We start from the raw sequence: 25,648 nt of genomic DNA, 5'->3' as shown, positions 1-25,648 counted from the left end.
TGCGGCGTTCTAAGGGAGGCCGGCCGCTTCGATCCCGTTCTTGCTGATAAAAGGCACACTACCCACATTAAAGATGGCGCTGGTTGTCAGAGAGCGCGTTCTTTGTAATATTTTCTGTTTTTGACTTTGGTTTGTTTTGACTTTCTCTACTTCTGGTATCCTGACCTTTGGCTAGTATATTCGTATTGTCTCCTTCTGTATCCCCGACTTTGGCTTGTTATTTTGACCACTCTCTTTTACATTAAGGCCCAGTGTACGTTGTTTGTGTTATCATAGTTTTGCGTGTTGGGTCATATAGTAGTCGTGACAGAACTACACTGAGACTTATCTGTAACGGATCACCTGGCACCCCGACTGAGTACCTCCGTTAATGGATGCTCCTAGTGCTTCCTGAGGGGTCCAAGCACTCTGGCAGACACCATAATCACCGAATCCAAGAAACCTTTAAATTCTCCCAAGCGTATGAATGCTGTAGACCATTGAATAGGAACCATACGAATAGGCTTGTACCCCTAGCAGTCAACTGGAACAGCATACAATAAATCCTTCCCCCAATAATGAGACGACACATCACTTTGAGGGTAAAACAGGAACTCTGGACTGGCTCATCCAGCCTGGCTTTTATTTCCAACTCACACATACAGGCCACACCCAGGGGGAGGCATAAAAGAACCAATGACATAGATGTTACATCCCACACATCCCCTCCCCTTAGTGTGACACATAATCCCATTATGCATACAGTGTAAAATATACTTTTACACAACTTTCATAACTTTAAAACCATACATCACATTCACATAAAAATACATATCCACAATCAATCCATTCAGGGGAACAACATATTAAAAAATGGCATGAATCCGACCAGGGGTTTAAAAGTTACTAAAAGTATCTTTTGTTCCTTTCTGGCTGGCAGAAAAACATCCCCACAATGCACCCTGGTTTCCTCCCTTCTGCCCTGGACTTAATTGGAGAAGTAATCCAATTACCCAGGACTAAAGGCAGACTCCATTAACCACATGGTTGCAAAACAACATAAAACACTTTAAAATACATAAAGTCACATTTACACATAACACACAGACATTTCACCTATCCCCAGATAGCTGGGATCTGCACGCACAAAACTACCGAATAGCGCGCAGATCCTACTCCCACAGTACAATTGCCATGGAGCTAAAGTCTTTCCCATAGTCTTTCATTATATGAATAGGCTCCATGGTATGGCTATCTGGGGTATCACATTCCCATAAAGTCTGGTCCATAGTCCAAAGGCAAGAGGCGGGCAATCAGCCCCCTCCAAGGACACGTGGCGAGGTCGGTTTCGCCACATTATCCTCCCTGCATGACGCCGAACCCTTCCTTCAAACGTTGGGACTCTCCACACGACACACGGAACCCCCTCTTCTTCGCATTCCTGCGATCCAGTGAGGACCTTTCTACCCTACTCAATGTCTCTCCCTATATTGTACAGTATACAATTATACAAAAAGAGGTATGATGGAAAAGAGTATATGTCGCTCTAGCTTGTCAGTGAAGATTTGCAATTGCTCATACACTCGTTGAATTGCCTTTATGTTAACTGCTTTACCTTAATAAAACAAAGAATTATAAAAAAAAATGAGAAATACAATCCTTGGATTTCTGAGAGTGAGGAGTCCTTGAAGTTATACAAGTTATAATAGAAATCTTGGAATGCTTGGATGATATGAGGTAATACATGTGATATTCTTATTGTAGGTGTGTTGATCTTAGAAATAAAAGTAACTTATATTCCTTGCTGGAGAGCTTGCACCAGTAATGTCCGCATTTGCCCCTTGAGCATACTAAATGTTCTTGGTATACATTTACAATTTCATCTGAGTGCGTAGTAGCACTTGAAGTTCTGTCCTCTTTTGAGTGAGCTTGTTATATATTGTTTTATGGATATCTGTAAGTTCTCTAATTTCCTACAGAAGCGTTTGTGTTTTTATACACACATCTACATACAACCTTTTCTTTTTGGTTGCTATGCTTATAAGTATTCCTCTAATTACGCACTTATGTGCTTTCTACATTATAGTAGGGGATTGTGACATGGAGTTTGTGACGAAGTGCCCTTCGCCACTTGGTCCTGGAGAGGCCTGCTTGCCAGCCTCCTGCCTTATGACTATGGCCCTGGGGTGTATGGCCCTTTAAAAAATTTATGTGGGCATATTGGGACTTTTTGGAACAATGCCCCTTTAAGACTATGTCCCCAGACCTTTAAAATACTTTGTTCATGGCTTTTCCCCACATGGTTCGGTAAATGGGGCTTACCGAACCAAGTACCGCACAGAAGTGGAAGTGTGCGGCTAATTTACCTCCCAGGCTGGCGGTTAACCGCAGGTTAATTGCCGACCGCTGGGTGGCCGCCGTTCGTACAGTCGAACTCGGACATCTTTGTTAGTCGAATGCGGTCAGCGGTGTGTGCAGCTAAATCCATGGAACTAAAATCGGCTACCCATTTGCACGAACACCGCTGACCCTTACCTTCTCCTCCACTTTGACGATTCGGCTGAAAATTAAGTCCCGTTTTCTCGACGCTTCGAACGCACAGTATACTAAGCCATTTCCACGAACGGTACCCCGTTTGTGCTTTCGAATGAAACTCAGCTACCTTTTTAACCACTGGAGGGAAATGTCTGATTTTTGGATATGTGTATATTTGAAGTATGCTGATTAACCCCTTAACGCCGTTACGGCGTTCTATGCCGTCGCGGCTTTAAAGGGCTTTAAAGCCGTTGCGGCGGCATAGAACGCCGTAACGGCTGAAGCCCCCAGGAGGTAAGCTATACTTACCTCCGCCGCGATCCTCTTCTGGGGGTCTGCCTGAGAGCCCAGGCAGCCCCCCTCCGGCAAATGAGGCCCCCGGGGGCCATGTGATCGCTCTCAAAGAGCGATCACATGGCCCCCTATAGCTGGCTATGGATCTGCCAGCAGGGGGACTGTCTAAAATATTAGAGAGTCCCCCTGCTGGTAGGTAGTGTAAAAAAAAAATTAAATACACATGTTAAAATAAAATACAAGTATTTATATATATATAATATATGTATATATATTATATATATAATATATATACATATTATATATATGTAACGTCATACGTAATGTATTTTAATATTAATATTAGTATATATATTAGTATTAAAATACACTTAGAATGACGTTACATATATAATATGTGTATATATATTATATATATAATAGATCTACATATATATATTATATATATATACGTATAATTACAATAATAAATAAATAAAATAATAAAATAAATAAATAAAATATTGAAACAAAATTTTAAATAAATTATATATTCATATGTAATTTCATTCTAACTGTATTTTGTTATTAATATATATATATTGGAAACAGAATACACTTAGAATGACATTCTATATATATCTATCTATATATAAAATACAAATAACCGCAAATATATATAGATAGATAAATACATATAATTACATGAAAGATTACATTAGTATACACGTAGAATTTAAATACCTATAAATGCATATATATTAAAATTCTACGTGTATATTTAAGTAATTTTTTAACATAATTATGTCATTTAATTAATTAAAATTTGATTGACATGCCTGACAACACAGGGAGAAAGTGCAGAGAATTTAATTCGCAAGCACTATATTTGACCCTGTAACTCTCCAAGACACCATAAAACCTGTATATAGGGGGTACTGTTTTACTCGGGAGACTTCGCTGAACTCAAATATTAGTGTTTAAAACTGGTAAATTGTATTACAACGATGATATTTTAAGTAAAAGTGACGTTTTTTGCATTTTTTACAAACAAACTGCACTTTTATGGACTATATTATTGTTGTAATATGTTTTACTGTTTTAAAACACTAATATTTGTGTTTGGTGAAATCTCCCGAGAATAACAGTACCCCCCATGTACAGGTTTTATGGTTTTTTGGAAAGTTAGAGAGTCACATATAAGGCTCGCATTTCATTTTTTTGACATTGAAATTTGCCAGATTAGTTATGTTGCCTTTGAGACCGTATGGTAGCCCAGGAATAAGAATTACCCCCATGATGGCATACCATTTGCAAAAGTAGACAACCCAAGGTATTGCAAATGGGGTATGTCCAGTCATTTTTAGTAGCCACTTAGTCACAAACACTGGCCAAATATTAGTATTTTGCTTTTTTCACACAAAAACAAATATGAACGCTAACTTTGGCCAGTGTTTGTGACTAAGTGGCTACTAAAAAAGACTAAACATACCCCACGTTCAATACCTTGGGTTGTCTACTTTTTCAAATGGTATGCCATTATGGGGGTAATTCTCATTCCTGGGCTACCACACCGTCTCAAAGGTAACATTACTAATCTGGCAAATTTCAATTTGAAAATGGAACGTTCTATATTTGACCCTGTAACTTTCCAAAACACCATAAAACCTGTTAATGGGGGGTACTGTTGTACTTGTGAGACATCGCTGATTACAAATATGTGCATTTTGTTGCAGTAAAACCTAACAGTATTATGACATTTACAGCTAAAATGTGAGGCGGAACTACAAATTAAAAAAAAAAAATCTAATTTCTTACAGTTTATTTTTATTTTATTCATAATAAATTGTTTCATATATAAATATTTTATATGAAATGAAAGCCCTGTTTCTCCTGAACAAAATGATATATAATAAGTGTGGGTGCATTTAATATGAAAGAGGTGAATTACGGTTGAACAGACATATAGCGCAAATTCCAGTTTTTGTTTACGTTTTGTTTTGATCAGAACGTGCACTATTGACTCCGTCCTGAAGGGGTTAATAATAATAATAATAATAATAATATTATGGAGATTGTATGTATATTTTGTGAGTTATGAATATTGTATAAAACGGTGTATTTTCCTGCCTGTGATGATTATATTAACCCATTGTGTACAGTAATTATATCACAGGCAGAGGATTTTGCTGGAATGAATGGGAGTGTTTAACTGTATTGTACGTGTTTGATTGGCTGTGCCACAAAACCATGTGGGTGGTAACACTGGGCAAAAAGTTGCATATAAGTGCCAATAAACCCTCAGACTGCTGAGTTCCTGTTTTGACCCTCAACATAGAGCCTCGTCTCATGATTGGGGGGAAAAGGCTGCATTTACACTGGGGGATTGCTATACTCTACATACTCCCCTAGCTATAATCACTAAGCTCTTTTAAGAGCTTGTTCCAGCTTCGCTCTCTGCAGTGCTTATGCTGTCTGGAGAAGTGCTTGGAGCCCTCAGGAAGCACTAGGAGCATCCATCAACAGAGGTACTCGAGTTTGATGGCCCTGGCTTGCTGTGGAAGGCTTTCACAGAACCTGAATTTGGGAGCCCTATGAACACCCGATTCCGTGAAATCTACGACTTCAGGGAGAGCATACAAGATTGGGCTAACCTCAACGAGGTGAGACCAGACCTGGTGTATCTGGTGTCAATGGAGTGGGAGCTGGAGCAGGACTACCAACATCTGCTCTGCTCCATTGAGGATACACAGCAGGAGAGCAGAGTGGAAGATCCAGATCTGGAGACTTTCAGCTGGAAGGATATTGTACAGGTTTACTGGGAGAACCCCCAGCCGGCGGTCGGCCCAGATCCCCAGCGGCAGTATGTTTGGCAGGGAGAGTTTCCTCCCTCCCCAGCGGCAGTGCACTTTGCAGGGAGTGAAGCGTATCGTCCTCCCTCCCTAGCGGCAGAGTGAGTTTCAGGGAGTTGAGAGCAGCGTCCTCCCTCCCCAGCGGCAGGGTGAGTTTCAAGGAGTAGGGACAGTCGGTCCTGCTCCCCAGCGGCAGTGTACCTTGCAGGGAAAGGAGAGCATCGTCCCCCTTTCCCAGCGGCAGTGTACCTTGCAGGGAGAGGAGACAACCGGTCTCTCTCCCCAGCGGCAGTATGCATCTCTGGGGACCAAAGGTCCCTTTCCCCCCAGCAGCAATGTGTCCTACAGGAAGCAGAGACAATCGGTCTCTCTCCCCAGCAGCAGGACAATTTATTGGGAGTGGAGACAGTCGGTCCCCCTCTCCAGTGGCAGCTTGCCCTACAAAGGGGAGACACTAAGCTCCCAGACGGTACAGATGGGACCGTGGTCTCTGTACCCGACCTACAGGGATCCTGGACGGCCTGTCCAGATCCCCAGTTACCCTCGCAGGGGTACCAGGAGAGGGAGGTAAACAATGTCTCCCCTCCCCAGCCAAGTTGTATCCAGGCTACCCCAGCAGAAGTTGGTCTCTGCCCTCCCCTACCCTCTTGCCCAGAGCCTGCTTCCCTACAGGCTACCCTAGCAGAAGCGCTGTCATCAGGGCAGAGCGCCGAAGGCCTCTGCCCTACCCGTCCCTTTGTTACAGGGTAGGACTGCGTACCAGGCTACCCAGCTGGAGCGCTAGCACCAGGGCAGAGTACCACTGATCTCTGCCCACAAAGCAACCCAGTGACTAGGAGTACCAGATTCCTCAGGTGCAATAACCAGTTATGGTGGGTGGGCTACTCTACGGTTTGTTCTTTGTGGGTGGGTTGCTTGACTAACCAAGGCACTGACCGACAGAAGGTCAGATACCTTGCTAGTCCCCGGGAAAGGGAAGATGTGTGATGAAGTGCCCTTCGCCACTTGGTCCTGGAGAGGCCTGCGTAAATGGGGCTTACCGAACCAAGTACTACACAGGCAGACCACACAGAAGTGTAAGTGTGCGGTTAATTTACCTCCCAGGCTGGCGGTTAACCGCAGGTTAATTGCCGACTGCTGGGTGGCCGCCGTTTATACAGTCGAACACGTGGCGATGGCCATCTTTATTAGTCGAATGCGGTCAGTGGTGTGTGCAGCCAAATCCATGGAACTAAAATCGGCTACCTATTTGCACGAACACCGCTGACCCTTACACCTCCACTTCGACGCTTCGGCTGAAAACAAAGTCCCGTGCGATTATTCGAACGCACAGTATACTTAAGCGATTTGCACGAACGGGGGGAAAAGGCTGCATTTACACTGGGGGATTTCTATACTCTACATACTCCCCTAGCTATAATCACTAAGCTCTTTGTTCCAGCTTCGCTGTCTGCAGGAAGAGAGGTTCGGTCTGCAGTGCTTATGGTGTCTGGATAAGTGCTTGGAGCCCTCAGGAAGCACTAGGACCATCCATCAATGGAGGTACTCGGTTGGAGTACTGGAGTTCCGTTACAGAGTTATTTTCCTAAAATTTATTTTAAAATTTGAGAAACTGTTTCGCTATCATTAAGAAGGTCATTTAGTTTCCTCTGGAAGTTTTTAGAGGAAAATGAGGGCATTGAGAGGGTCAATTTCAAGAATATTCTTATGAAGGTTTCACATTGTTTTCTATGTGGAAGACAATTGTAACCATTGCTTGGCCAATCAAACCTTTTACTAAGAAAAATGTACACATGTCATCTGAAACATGTGTTTTGCATACAAAAGGTAAGTTGGCTGCAAACAGTATGACTGAACCCCATGATTTTGATTCAGTGAAATTACTCAAGTATCCAGTAGGATATCTTAATTTTTGTAAGGCAGATGCCACATGTTTTCTAAAATGTGACTTTTTAATTAAAAAGACATCGGTTTTCAATCTATGAAATTCTGCCAACGCCAGAGGTTGCTTTTCCGGAATATTTAATCCACTGTTTGTAAGGATAAGTTCAAGAACGATGTGTCAATCATCTAGATCACCCTACTACTGTGTCAAGAAATACAAGTGGAACTGATTGCACAGACAGGACAATCATCCGACATTTTAATTCATCAGATCAGACCCAAAGATGTCAATAAAAAAAAATTAAAAAGAGTACAACGTATAGTCTATGCATTTACCAGAACTCAAGGCCTGGTATGACATGCATCTTCAAAAAGCACAAGCGGGAATTCAAGATATTTTGGAGCAAGCCAGGAAACAATTTGTTTCAATTTCCATCACAATAAGCAATTGATCTAAAAGGTTCCTTGCCACCTTCAATATTGCGTTAGTATGTAAAGCCATAGGCGCAGTCGTTGCCACCGGCATGTCTGCTATGAACTCTGTTTCTATTCAGACTTTGGAAAATGAGACTCAAGGACTGAAAAATAATATCAATGCTATTCATCAGGAAACGCAAAGACTAAAAGAGCATTTAGAAGAGTTGATGTTATAGTGTATGATACAATAATAACCATGAACATGCATTCTAAATTATCACCCATGTCGACTGGTCTACACTTTTGCACGAGTCCCCTCAGTTAGCCAGGGCCACAAGTAGTGGCTGTTGAATGATAAATGAGCTATCTGCCATGCTCAAATGGAGCGCTATGCATATCTCTTTAAATTCTTTGAATATTGTGGTTAAGTAATCTCACTACTCGCCGCAGTATTTTTATGTATGCCCCAAGCCTGCTGCTTTAACAAAATCAGGAACCCCCGGGTGTCTAACAATACCTAAGGTGCCCCTCTGTCAATTGGGGCCACAATTAGTGACCCATACTGATAGAATAGCTATGTTCCATGCTAAAATTGTGCATGGAACATAGCCCTTTAACCCCTTAAGGACACATGACATGTGTGACATGTCATGATTCCCTTTTATTCCAGAAGTTTGGTCCTTAAGGGGTTAAATTAATTTAAGTACCGCAGCGGAGCACAATTATGCTCAACTGCGGTAATTCCAATGCTACCTTTACAGTACGAACAAACAAATAGACTTGGTCTTGAAAAAAGTCTCAAGGGGGACTGAAAAGTTGACACTATTTGTACTGAAAATTTGATGCTTCAATAAACAGCATGTTTTGAAATAATACTGAGTCCCATGAGTGCCATGAGTCCCATGAGTGCACTTCAATGAGGCTGAATATATTCAAGGTCGGAGTTTAGCACCAGGGAAACTAACAAGACTGGGAGCAACGAGTGTGGAACACGTGAGAAGCTGTGTGTATATATACACATATATATATATATATATATATACATACATACATATACACATATATATATATATATACACATATATATATATATATATATATATATATATATATACACACACATACACACACACACACACACACACAAAATTCAAATTTAGTACTTTGAAGTTCACCTAGGGCAAAGAAATTCAGATAAATTAATGTTTCCATAACAACCCTTGGCATGCAAATGAGCAGAAAGGCATCATATTTCAAACTTCACTCTGCATTTCTATAAGTATCCATAGAAATTGAACGTTGTTTTAACCCCTTAAGGACACAGCTTCAGAAGCTTGTCTTACCATTAAGGACACAAGCAATTTCTGCATTTCTTGTTGTTTAACTGCAATTTGCATCTCTCTCATTTATTGTACCAACACATATTATATACAGTTTTTAAGACGACAAAAAGGGCTTTAATTTGAAGTGACATATACATATATAAATCCTCATTTATAAAAATAAAATAAAAATTATGTGTTCTACGGCTTTATAATACTTTATATGTTGCTCAGCTATGTTGTCGGAGTACAGCAATACCTCCGTATCTACCTTTGCTAGGTATATGTGGACTTGAAGGGGCACATTTCAGACACAGCCATTGCAGTTTTTTTTTCCAAACTATGTATTTTTACGCTGTGTCTATATTCCACTTTGGAGTTTCGTTGTTTTTTTTTTAGCAGGCTACACATTCCAACTACCCCATAAAGGCATACCATTTCTTAAAGGGACACTGTAGGCACCCAGACCACTTCTGCCCATTGGAGTGGTCTGGGTGCCAACTCCCACTACCCTTAACCCTGCAAGTGTAATTATTGCAGTTTTTTTATAAACTGCAATAATTACCTTGCAGGGTTAACTCCTCCTCTAGTGGCTGTCTACTAGACAGCCACTAGAGGGCACTAGGTGTCTATAGCGTCGCTTGACGTCCTTACGCTGTGTGGGGACCTCCAGCGTCGCTCAATTCACCATAGGAAAGCATTGAAAGCATTTCCTATGGCGAGCTCTAATGCGCGTGCGTGGCATTGCCGCGCATGCGCATTAGGTCTCCTCAGCCGGTGGGCGGGATCAGTCTCGCCCACCAGCTGACATAAGGAAGAGGAGGAGCAGCGGTGAGCAGAAACCACCGCCGAGGGACATCGGCGGGGGTCTCAAGTTTTCACCCCTTCAGCAACTTGGGATGTGGGGTGGGAGGGAGAGGGGACCTACAGATTGTTTTCCTGGCACTGGAGTGTCCCTTTAAAGAAGACATCCCACGGTAATTCAAAAGGCATACTTTGAACCTTAGCCTGAAATAATTTTTCCGCTAGCTTGTACCAAGTATAGTGGTAATAAGCATTTTTTCTGCCTTTTTGACACACACACTGTATATTTTGCAAACCTTATGTGTGCTGTGGGTCTATAATACTTCCTATATTGCTCAGTTATGTCATCTGAGCACAGCAATACCCCCATATGTACCTTTGCATCCATTTAAGTTTGAATTTTTACACTTGGTCAATGTCCCACTTTGGATTTATTTTTATAATTTTTTTAGCAGGTTGGGTTTTCCAACTATTTCACAAAGGTATATAATTTCCTAAAGAAGACATCCCATGGTGTTTCAAAATGCATATTTTGAACCTTAGCGTGTGATCATTTTTTCACTAGCCTGTACCAAGTGTAGAGGTAATACGAATTCTTCCCTTTTTAAAAAAAATTCTTAACTCTTAAAAACTTTTTTTTAAGCTTTTAACAACTTTTTTTTTACTATTTTAAAACTTTGTTTGCACTTTTTAAAACTTTTCACTTTTTATAACTTTTTTTTTACTTTAACTCCTAACTAGCCTAACTGTAACTTCCCCAATTTCTCCACTAACTTCTACCCACCCTAGCTAAATAAATATTTTACAAATATTTAAGTAGCTAACTAACTAAATTTAACCCCTGAGGGTTAAAAAAAAAAAAAATTATCCCCAGGGATTTAAAAAAAAAAAAAAAAAGTCAGGGAAGGCGTTACATTTTATTTGAAAGTGGAATTTTATAAAAAAAAAATTTTTTCACAGCAAGAGACAGATCAGCACCGATCTGTCTCTGTACTTCACAGCTCACACGGAGGTGCAGGAAGGCAGATTGGGTTTCACGTGTGAATGCTCTGACTCCTGGTCAGAGCGATCACATGGGCTGTGAAAGTGAAACTGCCCACAGCAGTGTGCCTCAGACATGGAGACACACTGCAAGAACATTAACCCCTTGATTGCGGCAATCTGGGGTTAAGTTTTGCACATGATGGACCCAATCCGTCATGCATCCTTAAGTGCTTCCGTAGCATGACGGACTGGTAGACTTAGGGCAACAATATATAAAGAGTGTAAATTAAGTGAACTTAGCAGATTATGTGTCTACTAATGGCGGTGAGCAACTTAGTACTTAACATATACAAGCGAGGCTTTAGGCATGTATGAAGAGCTACAGTGTTTAGGAACTCCATATCCCCTGGAGTTGAAAGGGGGTGGGGTGGGGTTGACAAAACAAGGCTGTGAGTGAGTGTAAGCTATATCAGGGGTAAATAAATAGCGGTGTTCTTCGGTACAGGCTCCCAGGAGTAGGGGGACCAGTGGTGAGGTGAATCCTCCAGTATTAAAACAGAATAGTAACCGTAACAAAGTAAAATAAAGTAAAACAACAGAAAATAAACATGAGAAAAGTAGATTCTTTACTTGGAATCTGTGGCACCCAAAAACATTGTGCTCTCACTAGGAACCCTGCAGCACCTTTTCAGCCTGGGGCCATGGATCCTGATGGGTGAGGCCAGTGTCAGGCCCATTGATTGTAGGAACCTCAGTGCCTCCTACAGCAAAGTTAACCGGTAATGGTGGGCATCCCTTTTAGCTATAAACACTCTCGGGTAGCCCCACTTATGTGGAATTTCAGCTGCTCGCATGTGGAATTTCAGCTGCTCTCATGTGTGAGGTCACGTCTTTCAGGGAGGCACGCCATTGCAGTGTATGGTGATTGAGGTCATGGAAGAAGCTCAACAAGTACGTTTCAAAGGTGTATGGGGTTTGTCCCTTATTTGCCTGTTTAAAGCCCTCCTTGTCGGTGCGAGATTTAAAGAACATGATGACATCTCTAGATACAGTGTGTTTATTGTGGGATAGTCCCGTTTAGCTGTTTAGCCTCCAAAAAATAAGGCATGACAGTTGCCCTGTGCGCACTGTGTATAGAGGATTTTGCACTACACTTCATTGGCAGGTCCAAATAAGGCTGAATGATTGTCAAGAGTGGCTTTATCTCTCATGCAGATAGGACTTGCCAGCATTTTGGTTCTGGACTGCCCTTATGAGTGTGATCAGTCTGATATGCAAATGGCATAGGTTCTCTTTGCAATATCACAAGTGAGGAAAACCCATTTTGAAACCTGAGCTGGAACTAACTGAAGGGTAAGCTACTAAGTTTAAGACCGTTTTCAGCATTCTCATATTCTCTATTTTTGCTGTTTCAATAATACCTCAAACCGGATGTAAAATGTTATACAGAATAGTGTCTAATTAGCCCTACTATGGTTTAGTAAGACAAACTGAGAATGAAACAGGATGACGTCTTGGTCGCACTGACGTGGTGTTCATGAGCGAAAGCTCATGTCGATGGTGCTTTGAGAAAAGTGTGCTCCTAGGTCCCAGCGTTTTGACAGCACTAAACTCAAGATTGTGGAAGGGGGGTATTGTTACTCGACAGATGGGTCACTACCTCTGCAATTAACTTTGTATTTTTTGCAAAGCGTCGTACAAGCTGCTGTCTACCCGTACTTCCTTGATCCTCAATACGAGAGAGACAGCAAAGCCAGCAGCAACCAAGTGGAAAGCACCGGCCTGGCTGAGAGGCCAACTCCTATCAAAGGGACTAAGCCGTGATAGACCTCACTTTATTCGGGAAAATACCTGAGGAAACTCTCTGCGGTGAAGTTATACAACTCCTGCAACGACTGTGCTGTGAGAAAACATCAAAGACTACAGATAAGTGGTTTGCACAACTATATTGTTATTCTAAGCTTTATTTCAAAAGCTCTGAATATACAATGTGCAAGAATACTTTATGAATTTACTAATACATTTACTGTACTGCCGCAAGTTAGTTACTTTTCCACACTTTCTTTAATTAAAAAAAAGAAAAAAATAATTTAAAAGAAAGGGGGAAAAAAGGAAAAGGAAACGGGAGAGAAAGGGAAAAGTAGTAAAAGGGAAAGGAGAATGAAGAGGAGGAGAAAAGCAGAAAAGAAAGGTGAAATATTAAAAAAAAAAAAAAAAGATTTCTCTGCAATGCCTCCAAAAAGGGGAGAAAGGAGAAAAAGGAGATAAAACATCTATATCAAAAACACGAACTAAAATCGATTTAACCAATAAACCACATCCAATCAGTGCTTTTTACTCTCCTAAAGCCCAAGTAAATCTCTCAGTCAAATCTTCTGAATCATCACTCAATCAAATAATGGAAGGAAATTCTCAGAATCAGTACATTTTATCTCCCAATCAAACCTTATTTTGGCATTGGACAATCTCCATACTATGATAAAAGCAGATTTAAATAAAAATCTTTTGCAATTTAAAGAGGAAGTCACACAATTGAATACCACCTTCATAATGCAATCACAGAAGATATCTTAACTACAAACAAAATTTGATGAATTACAGAATGCTAACATAAATAAAAATGGAGCTTAAAATCTCTGATTTGGAAGACAGGTTATGCAGATCAAATTTAAAGATCAGAAGCATCGCTGAAGAAGTGCTTAATTTGGAACCGTTCATTATTGAATTATTAGAGACCTACATTGATTCCCAAATATGTCCTTTTCCCATCGAGAAATGTCATAGGCTACCAAAGCCAAATTATATTTCTCAAACTAAAGATCCAAAGGATGTAATCATACAATTCAATAAGTATCGTATTAAAGAACTGCTTCTGAAAGAAATAAGAAAACACCCATTAAAGAATAAAAAATATTCGACTCTAAAGATGTTTGCAGATATCTCATATGAAACCCACCAGAGCAGGAAGAAATGTAGTGATTACACCAGATGTCTGCGTGACAATAACATAAAATACTCCTGGGGCTTTCCTCTGAAGATTCGGATCTCCTACAAAGAGACTTTCTATAGAGTTACGGACCAACTCCAAGTTTTGGAAAAACTAACCGAATGTCAAACCTAGGAGAAGAGCTATGATTTGATGAACCTTACAAGCAGGATGCGACACACACTCAATACTACAACAATACTCAATGTCCCTAAAATATAGGGGAGACCGTGAACCGAGGCACATACAAACACTACATATAGTTATGGCAAATGTCCACCCAACATGGTATTTTCAAATATATTAAAGTGTGTCACCTAAATCTCTCAGGACATACACAATCTTACATCTGACACAGACATCCACCTCTGCTTGCATAATGTATATTTGTTTCAGTTTTCAGTTTAATTTTCGCTCTGTTTTAAGATAAAAATGATATGTACACTCCTATGATGATAGGAGATAGGAGAAGGATAAGGAACTTTTAAAAAGGAAAAAAAAAATATATATATTTTTTTTTCTTGCCTAGATAGATTACTCTATGTCTTCATCTATATACAAGCTATCCTTAAGTATACCAAACTTAATTTTACAAGTTTTAACACCCTGGGTTAGTCACTGTACTGAGTAACCTTTAACTCAATGTTTCTTTATTTAGTTAATCATCTATTATTTAAACCAGGAGTAATCTGCCTATTAAGTTATGGGAAAGAGGAAGAAGGAAGAGAAAAAAAAAAAAAAGCAAGATTTATTTATTTATTTATATCTTCATCATTGAGTAACTACTATTTGCTTATTAGGATTTTCTATAAATTTTTCAATATCTTGGGTTAGTTACCTACCTTAGCGACCTATAACTGAATGTTTCTTTACTACTTAATCACGTTTTATTTAATCAAGGAGCAATTTACCAATTAAGTAATCGGAATCTACCGTATATACTCGAGTATAAGCCGACCCGAATATAAGTTGAGGCCCCTAATTTTACCCCAAAAAACTGGGAAAACTTATTGACTCGAGTATAAGACTAGGGTGGGAAATGCAGCAGCTATTGGTAAATTTCTAAATAAAATTAGATCCTAAAAAAATTATATTGATTGAACATTTATTTACAGTGTGTGTATATAATGAATGCAGTGTGTGTGTATATGAGTGCAGTGTGAGTGCAGTGGGTGTGTATGAGTGCAGTGTGTGTGTATGAGTGCATTGTGTGTGTGTATATATTAATTGAATATTTATTTACAGTGTGTGTATATAATAAATGCAGTGTGTGCGTATGAGTGCAGTGCGTATGAGTGCAGTGCGTGTATGAGTGCAGTGCGTGTATGAGTGCAGTGCGTGTGTGTATGAGTGCAGTGTGTGTATGAGTGCATTGTGTGTGTATATATTAATTGAATATTTATTTACAGTGTGTGTATATAATGAATGCAGTGTGTGCGTATGAGTGCAGTGCGTATGAGTGCAGTGCGTGTATATGAGTGCAGTGCGTGTATATGAGTGCAGTGCGTGTGTGTATGAGTGCAGTGCATGTGTGTATGAGTGCAGTGTGTGTGCAGTGTGTGTGTATGAGTGCAGTGTGTATGAGTGCAGTGTGTGTATGAGTGCAGTGTGTGTATGAGTGCAGTGTGTGTATGAGTGCAGTGTGTGCATGAGTGCAGTGTGTGTATGAATGCAGTGTGTGCATGAGTGCAGTGTGTGTATGAATGCAGTGTGTATGAATGCAGTGTGTATCAATGCAGTGTGTATGAATGCAGTGTGTATGAATGCAGTGTGTGAGTGCAGTGTGTGTATATGAATGAAGTGTGAGTGTGTGTGATGCAATGTGTGTGTGATGCAGTGTGTGTGTATGTGTTGGTGGGGGTGGGCATTTTGATTGTTCTATTATTAATTTTATTCATTATTATTTTATTTTTAAATATTATTATTTGTTTTATTATAATTTTTTTCGTCCCCCCTCCCTTCTTGCTAGCTGGCCAGGGAGGGGGGCTCTTACTCCCTGGTGGTCCTGCATTGGTAGTTCAGTGGGGAGGAAAAAATGTGCTGAAAAACTCGGCTTATACCAATTATTTTTTGGTCTTTATTACTGGGTAACTACTATTAGTTTCTTAGGATGCCCTCTTAATCTGATAATTGTAAGCTATAATACTCAATATTGAAACCTACCTCGTGAACAATTGTTATCAATTCAGTGTTCTCACATCACTCTTCAAGGAAAAAGGGACTTTGCAACTCTTTAATGGGAAGAAGCCCTTTTTTAATATTTTTTTTTTTTTATTCTCCTTTCAAAATCCTTTTTGACGTGCATGAGGCATTTTTAGAACTCTACCTGTCCATTCGATTAGAATTGTGTAATTGGTGTATTTAGTTTTGGATTTATTGTTTTTATGTATGATGTTATTTATGTCAGTGTTTTGCAGTGCATCATAACAGGGAAATTATTTGAGTCCATTTTTTCGAGCATGAGTTAGGACGACTGGTTCTTAATTGATGTCCATTACTTTTTTATTGACTAATTCACAGGGCTTGAATTCTTCGTATAAGAGATCCTATCTTTATGATTTACTGATTAAACAAAAAAAAGACGTTGGCATTTATGCAAGAGACTCATTGGAAACACGACCAACCCAAACTTTGGAAGTTTGGAAAATATCCCCATTTATATATTTCATCTTTGAAAGAGAGGAAGAAAAAAGAGGTTGTTTTGATAGTTTCAGCTAGACTTAAATTTGAATATATCGATCATGAATCGGATAAGAAGGCTAGATATATTGCATTAGTATGCCGTATTAATGATGTGTTATTTACCTTAGTTAATCTAAATGCTCCATCTGATCATCTCATTAGCTTTTTAAACTCAAACATCGAAAGAACAGAAAAAATTGCTAGAGGAGCTACCATAATTGCAGGTGATCTAAATTATATAGTTAATTTTGAACTAGATAAAGAGTTTACAGGAAGAGAGGTCTGATGACAGATTACAATCTAACGCAGAGAAGTACTCTTCATACCAAACACAATCTCTGTGACGTCTGAGGGGAAAAACATCCCCAAGAAAAAGATTTCACATTTTATTCAAATGCTCATAAATCCTATTCCACAATCAAATTTTTTTTTAATGTATGGTTATGCTTTAGATGGTTGTAGAGATCTAGAATTGGAAATATCACGTGGTCTGACAACGCTCCAGTGATAATTGAATTGAAAGATAATTCCCAATATAAGAGATCAACCCGCTAAATATCGAGCAGTTAAATGATTAAATACCATATAAACCGAAAGAAACCAAATAATTTCTCACATTTAACAGACTGTACACAGAATAATGACTGATACCCACTAACACGTGGATTATTTTGTTCTGGAAATAAAGTTTCCACAAAATAAACCTATTTGTGAAATGTTAGCCCCACAAATTAATGAAAATTATATCTATGTCACAGGGGAACACAGAGTGCTTTCCGAATCTGTATGTGTAGTTTAACCAGGATTACAACTGTAGCTGAAGTGGACAATAGTACTACAGTTAGGACAAATCTATGAAAAAAGGAGAGAGCAAAGAGTTTCCATGAATCCTATTACTCTAACAACAATGTAATTGCCAGCGGGTACTCTGGCTGAGAACCTTCGTTACTTCTCTGCTTCCCAAGCTATTTTCAGACCATCTGATATCATCTTGCTGTGTCAAATTATTCGGTGCCATTAGGAGCGCTCAGATTTCCATTGCAAAGTAATTTGAGCAGCATTAGGCGATAAAATATAGCTTGTGATTATAGCAGTAATTATAGCCTTTACTGCACACCATGAGTTGAAACTACATGTAGGGGTTAAATAGAATTGATTGTATTGTAGCTATGCAGAGGTAGTTATACCAACAGATTGTCATTTACATACAATAGGGTAATTAACAGAACACATAGTTTCTCCTTCCGTAACCTCCTGTGTTTCTTGCTGTAAACTTCCTCAGCATCACCAAAAACAACAAATACTCAGCTCCATTTTGTCCATATAATTAAAACATTTAATCCCTTAACCCCTTAGAGGGACTCTCTAGGCAGCCAAATTTACTCACCTGGTTCCAGCGCCGGGAGCCTCGTGAAGCCGTGCCCCCTATTTCGTCAAAATGACAAAACAGGCGGGCGCGAGCAGGGAGCAATCAGACGCTTCCATTTGATAGTGTCATTGCTCCCTTGTGCTTCGCCGCACATGCGCACATACTTCAGATGGTGGCCTAATTATTATTACATGTTTTTTGTATGATACTTATTTCCACACTCTCCACTCTAACACGTAAAATACGAGGAGACCTGTTTCTACTTCTGACACAGAATTGTAAACTGGTGCATTGAATCCACAATACATAAAACTACTCTGCTACTCTTCAACATACCTCTTTGGAAACTTTTAATAAAAGAGTCATGTCCTTCCAAATATTGTCCCAATGTTTTCCAGACTTTAGTTTCTCTCTTCTGCAGCACCAGTTCAATCTTCCCAGCTTTTGCACTGACACAAACTAGAAAGTAAGCACAATATAATGAATTTGTAAACAGTTACAAATTTGCTCCAGTAAAATACAAATTTTGACAATTGAAGCCAATGTGGATCCAATGCAGAGAGACTGACATTGATCTAGAATCAACAAAAATGTCATAGCATAACTCAATCCAACATAATTACAAGATTCAGGCAAAATTAATTAAATGTGGAGATCGGCTTTCCTCTCCATCACTTACTCTGACCAGATTTATTGTCTGATTTGCTCACAGTTTATACTATACACAGAGGTTTCAAATGGGATAAAATACAAATACTTAAACAATGGAATCATAGCACGAAACAAGGGCATCTGGTTCAATGTTCTTTGATATTTCAAATCACTTTCAGAATACAGGAATCTGCCAATAGAATGCAATTTGTTATCTTTAAGAAAGCAAAGTATTATTGATGGGGAGTAATGCTATTTTGCGACATCTATTATTACTAGAACACCCATAGATACGAGTGTTAAGGAGAAAGTTCTAACCCTGTAATGATTTAATGGACACATAAACAAAGAGATGGTGAACTTGAACCACCTTACTAGTACCCTAAAGATTTCATATCTGTTAGATACCAAAGACAAACAGCAAGTGCTTTAAGAAAAATTAGCCTACTTATATAAACAAGTGCATATTTTTTAAAGTGAGTCTATAAAATCTCTTTAGGCAACAAATATATTGTTAATTGTTTTTAATAAAAAAATATATTTTAAAACAAAAGCTTCCACCCCCCCCCCCCCCCATATAAAGATGAAACTCACTTTTTATTCAGCACCATTAAAGTCTCGCTGCCACAGTTGCTCAGCCAGTTGTAACACCATCATAGAGAGGCTTTATCCCAAAGCTGTGGGACAAATTTTTAGTGTCACCATGTTGATTATAGGAACAGGGTATATGCAGCAAAACCACTACATTAGGATGTAGTGAGTTTTGGTGCTACCAGTGACCCTTTAATGAGATGTTCATTAACTACTTACCTTCTCTCCAGCTTGTCAGTGGTGCCATGATCTACTTTCCATGGCTAGTTCACTAATGTAACAACCATCCTACCCCCTCGCCTTCATCCCACCACCAAAAGGGGAATTACTTAAGCAGGAAGTCAAGATTCCTGGAACCTGAACACACAGACAGATCCACTAAAGGAATACGTCCGTAATACCGGTCCTTAGAATGGCCAGGTTAAAAGAACAAACAGAGATCAAAGAATACGATTAAACAAGTCGAGGTCAATGGAAAACAGAGGACAGGATAAACGTAGACAAGAGCCAGAACACAATACCAAGAAACACAAGAGGAACGAGCTATTGGGCTAACATGAAACCACAACAAGGCAACAAGGAATGGGTGAGGTAAGTATATATAGGCATCACTTACACCTGATTGGTCCTTTTCCACTTAGAATTGACCACTATTAGTGGAAGGTACTTGACCTTCCAAACCTGACATCTGACGACATTTATGTGTGCCGAATTTGGCCTACCGAATTCCACGTTTGGTTCGCCGAACACCAAATTCAGCAGTTTGTTCGGCCAACATACATATATACATATACACATACATATACATATATATATATATATATATATATATATATATATACACACGCTGCACGTCGGACGGAATGCCGGAGGGGATTGCAGGACTCTGAGATTTGCGGGAGGTAAGAGGGCAGGAAGCCCAACACAGGACGAACCTCCCTCAGGACAGAGATGCTGGTTTTACAGTCAGGGCATCCGCTACAGTATAGAGTCACATCTGTCACTACCTTCCTATTCTCCCGCAGCAAATAGATCAAATTAATCTAATTTCTGTAACTGAGAGCAGGACATTTTCCAGTAGTTATATCCAAACTATTATCATATAGCCTAGAAAAAAAAACAATAAAAAAGTTAGCACTAAAATCTAAGGATAAAAAATAAATGAATAACTATAATCCAAATAACATACCGTTGTTGTTGATAATAAAAATGTTGTAAAAGATAAAGTGGCAAATATAAAAATATTAAAATCCTCCGGATGTCGTCTACGACATTGGGAAAAGTCTGTCATATATAATGACCATCCCTGATTTTAGCTTTCTGTCGAAGATATCAACTGTTGAGAAAGGCTGTTTGCCAAAACATTGGGAGGTTCTTTTTATATTTGTGCTCTGCTCTGTCATTAGTTGCTAGTTAAGTAGGTATATGCTCAAACAGCTGGGGCTTTACTCACTATGTTTTTTGTAAGTACATTCATATGTTATTTAATTCTATGTGTATATCCTAGGTGTACTATACTATTCTGACAAACAGCTTATTTAAGGTACCGTATGTAATATGGATTCTGATATTACTGTTATTTCATGAGCTGTATTTTTTTTATTTTGTAATTTTTATTTCTGATATTTAATTACAAATATCAATGCCATATTTTGCACACTTTTTTGTTGCTATATGAAATTATAAATCAGACCACAAAACGTGATGGTGTACTATGGCATAAAAAAAAAAAAAAAACAAGGCAATTAAAAATAAAATAAACGCACACACACACACACACACACACACACACAAACAAACACACACAACAAAAAACAAACATTCTCTGGTCAAGATATCAATCAACAAGAATTAAATGCAGCATCAAATACATCAGAAAGTGGGTATGGATTATGTATGAACTCTTATATGACCTGTTAGCCAGGTGTCGAATGTGGTGTCGGCATGTTTGGGACTGCTTCCCCGTTCCTGTGGGCCGGTTAGTAGGTAAGTTGCATCGTTATATCCCAAGTTATCTGCTGCATTAGGGCTCTAACTGTGGGAGCCCATGCTGAGTGCATCTAATGCGGTTGCTAGCCCGGCTCCGCCCCCCCACCCCCATTCCTTATTTTGATGTCAAATGGACTGTGTTACAATTTCCTAATTAAGGAGTTGCCTTGTTTATTTATTTCTGCTAAACGCTATTTTCTTTAAAGCAATGCAAGATTGCCATTGCTTATACATTATTATTTCCAATTCTTATTGCTGCAGAAGATTGCCAAAGTTAACTTAATTTAAATAAATTATATTTCTTAAAATGACAATATCAAATGTATTCATTAATCTGTGGTTGAGTTCCAAATGAAGTTTTCCTTAAGTATCACAGTGACCAAGATACACACAAAAGGGGAGAATGAGACACAGAGCGGCTGGGAAAGGGGAAAAAGAGACAAAGGACTGGGGGCTTAGAGACAAACGAAAGGGGCTTGGAAAAAAGACACGAAAAGGGGCTGGGTTAAGAGACATACAAGAAGAGGAACGTATAGGGTAAAAAAAAAAAAACAGAGGCTGAAAGGAAATAATATACACACAAAGGGGGTTGTAGGAGAAACACAAGGGGGTTGTAAAATATGCACAAGACAATCAAAAGAGAGGTCAAGAAACACAAAGAGTGGCGGAAAATTAAAAAGTGGTTAAGAGAACACACTTGACAGGTGAGAGAAAGAGCTCTTATTAAATAAGGTTTTTCTTCCAATAAAAAAATTCTGCAAGCAATCCTGCTAAACAATGTACAGATAGACATTGTAATTGATGTGATTCTGACAGTAACACCTATATATTATAGTATATTAATGTACGTATTAGTAATACATATAATTAAGTTTATACTATGAAAGTCCTTTATTGCCAAACACTCACACCACTTAACGGCTGGCAGCAATTTAATATAAAGGTTAAGAACGTCTATTCGTTGGCACAGTTACCTAACAGATTGATCCATAATGTAAGGGATTGGATGGGCAATGGGAAAAGATGAGTTATGGCACTGATAACATATCATACACACTTTATTTCAATTCTAGTGTTTGTATTATCTAGATAATACATGATCCTAAAATCATTACTGCCATAAAGGAACTAGAAATGGCACTTTAATTTTAATGTAATTTTCCCATTCTCAGTGTAATTGTATTCCTAAAGGGGTTGTGGTGTTTCAGGAAGGTATGCCATCTTTGCATTGAAATGATTGCCCTTTTAATGTAAACACATATTATTGGAGTTGAAACAAGGCATCACACAAAGCTGTACCCAGTGGAAGAATTAAGAATGTTACACTGTATACCAGTTTAAATGATAAGTGTACACACATAGCCAGGATTCAGCTGTGAGCATTTGCAACACTTACAACTATCAAGTAACACGTTCATGTAAAATGTTGCCTCCTGGATAATTAGACTAATTTGTATATTAAATGTTAGCACTTATAGTTACCGAGCCAGTCAATGGATGGGAATGAGGTTTAAAAAGAGAGACAGACAGAGAAAACTAGGGAAATAGGTAGCATTGGAGTAAAAAAAAAAATAAAAAAAAAAAGAGGCATTGAAAGAGAGTGAGAGTGAATGAAAGCATTATAGAGAGAGTTAATGAAAGCATTTTTTTTTTGTGGGCATAAAAATTCAAGCAGCAGTATCAATGTAGGTGCAACCAATATAGCCAAAGCATGCTAGTTACATGACTAATAGAGATATAGTGCCCTTTTATATGTGAGGGGAAACAAATAGAAAACACACATTCATATGGCAATAGTAAGTCAGTTTACTGAAATGCTGAGAGTGCTAAACTCATCTGTTAATAATTATGCTGATTAAGGTGCTCTATAACCAACCCACCCCAACCTATAACCCCCCACCCCACAAAACAATGCAATGCATTTTATTTTTGTAATGTGTTTTTTTAGATTTGTTTTTCTCAATATAAATCTTTTTTTTTTTATCTACTATATACAATGATTTTGTGTTTTTTCAATTGGTAATCTTGCTTTTTTTCTAAAATAATTGTTGTTGTTTTATTTTAACCTGTTAGCTGCAATATTAATTTTTTTGTTCTTACCAATTTTTGATGCTGGGATGATTACTGCATACATTTTTTGTATCAGTGAGTTTTATAGATTCCAAGCCATCATAACATTAGGAGGGTAACATAAATCTTTCACAATAAGAAGATTCCTGCAGCCTCCCCCAGCCCAACAGCTTTAGTTCTCCATGACACTAATATTCCCATAATCCAGACTCAAGTGATACTGTCATCAAATTATTCTTCTCTCGAATCTTGGGACCTTGGGGTTTGTTAGAGTAAACCCAGTTCCTCTGTATAGGAAAATAGGATGTTAGCCTGTGTCTTTTCCTTTCCTTGGGAGGATGATCAGGTTGGTAGATATTTGAAACTAATCCAAACAAGTTTGACTTGTGAGGTCCACAGTCTAGACAGATCTAGTGACTCTGGGGCTCCTTATCAGTGTTTGGGATTAGATTAGTGTGGGTAGCAGCTCTTACACTGTCATAATTAGCAAGATATTAAAGGGACACTATAGTCACCCGAACAACTACAGCTTAATGTATTTGTTCAGGTGAGATCTATAGCTCCCTGCAGGCAATCTAATGTAAACACTGTATTTTCAGAGAAAATACAGTGTTTACATTGATTGATAGGAATACCTCCAGTGGCCTTCACTCAGACGGCCACCAGAGGAACTTCCTATCATGCAGGGCCCTAAAAAGTCAGCAGAGGAGAGGGGGCGGGCAAAGACCATGAATGCCGCCCTATGAAGTATGTCCGCAAGTGCGGCAAAGCCACGCACCGCGCATGTGCACAAGGGAGCAATGACGCTTCCAAATGGAAGCGTCTGATTGCTCCCTGCTCGCGCCCGCCTATTTCGTCATTTTGACGAAATAGGGGGCGCGGCTTCACGAGGTTCCCGGCGCTGGAACCAGGTGAGTAAAATACTCTGCCTGGAGAGTCCCTTTAAGAAATAAGTTGTGTGCTGTGAATAGAAAAAAAAATGTAAAACAGAATGGTTTAATAATTATAAATCACACTACCATTAATTATCAACAGCCAATTAGTGCCTAGCCTAATACTTCTATCCTAACATCTGATCTCTTGCTATAGCTCAAGCCAATATTTCAAATTTAGTTACAGGACCTTGATAGATTGGCTAATGCAATTACTATGGCCCATATGGCAAATACCTATGGCCCATACATTAGAACACACTGGAGTACAATTCACCTGAGATAAAACAAGCTCCCCATCCCTCACCATATCTACTTACTTATTGCGGTGTATCCTTGGTGATAAATTAATATCAAACATTTTTATAGGGCTGGCATTTGTATACATGGAAGCCCCACAGCTTTGAAATGTGTTTAACTCGCTGATATATACTTAATAAGCCTACTGATATAACTGATGCATACTAAAGGAATACAAATATAGAACCTGACTTTGGGGGATAAGTAACCTTGGTTGATGATGTTAAAATGCCCTGGATGAAAAGTTTTTTTTTTTTTTCTTCTTCCTTTGGGTTTGAATAAATAATTAGCATCTCTGTAATATCAGCAGCTATGTTCTCCTCCTGCGATTATAACTTTAGCAGCCATGGGTAAAATATGCAGTTTATTGTAATCTGTCACACATACAAGGTGTTCATTGAAAGACTGTGGACCCAGCAGGTATAAAGAGAGAGCCCTGGAAACGTCACTGTAATTGCTAAAGGACTATATCTGGTGAGAACAAAGCCACAAAGGATCTCACCCCAGCAACTGGCAATTTAATGCACTGAAATAGGGCTGCAAAGTGTGTGTTACAATATGGAAGATGTGTGTAATGTACAAACAAAAGCCACAGACAGTCTGCAGTAATACATTCACACACTACAACAATGCATTTACAATAACATAAAAATGCAAAACATTCTGTTTGCAGTCATTTTAATATTCATTATATTAAGAAATAAGCAACATTTCTATAAATATATTTTTTTTCAGATCAGTTTTCTGTCAGATATATGGTGCATTGCAGTGTATTTTCTAATTCTAAATACTTATTGGAAAAGTAAAGATCCTGTCCCTGTGTAACAGGAGTCAGCAACAAGCCGTGTGAGCAGTGTGTATATTTTAAGGTCTGTAGTGGAGGAGTGTAGTGAGCGCTACATTCCACAGCAGCTGAAATGTTACCAGCCGATCTCCAAATACTTGTAGTCCACAACAAAATGTGTGTCTGTGAGAGTGCATGTTGAGTGTCATGAGAGTTGCAATTCACAGTGTTAGCTGACATAATG

The 25,648-nt window shown here is 38.9% G+C and overlaps 1 protein-coding gene across 1 annotated transcript in view; it reads right to left on the bottom strand.

Annotated features, from left to right (window-relative positions):
- Positions 1-25,648, bottom strand: part of LOC134587017 (cytochrome b5 reductase 4) — a 267,126-nt gene that overhangs the window by 113,981 nt on the left and 127,497 nt on the right. Inside the window, exon 9 of the mRNA XM_063443061.1 lies at positions 18,424-18,546. Coding sequence (XP_063299131.1) covers positions 18,424-18,546 — 123 coding nt within the window. The remainder of the gene's footprint in view (positions 1-18,423; positions 18,547-25,648) is intronic.

The sequence above is a fragment of the Pelobates fuscus genome, chromosome 2 (assembly GCF_036172605.1).
Source record: "Pelobates fuscus isolate aPelFus1 chromosome 2, aPelFus1.pri, whole genome shotgun sequence".
In the NCBI taxonomy this organism is placed as follows: domain Eukaryota; kingdom Metazoa; phylum Chordata; class Amphibia; order Anura; family Pelobatidae; genus Pelobates; species Pelobates fuscus.
Note: the sequence above shows the minus strand (reverse complement) of the source record. Positions and strands in the feature narration are given on the sequence as shown.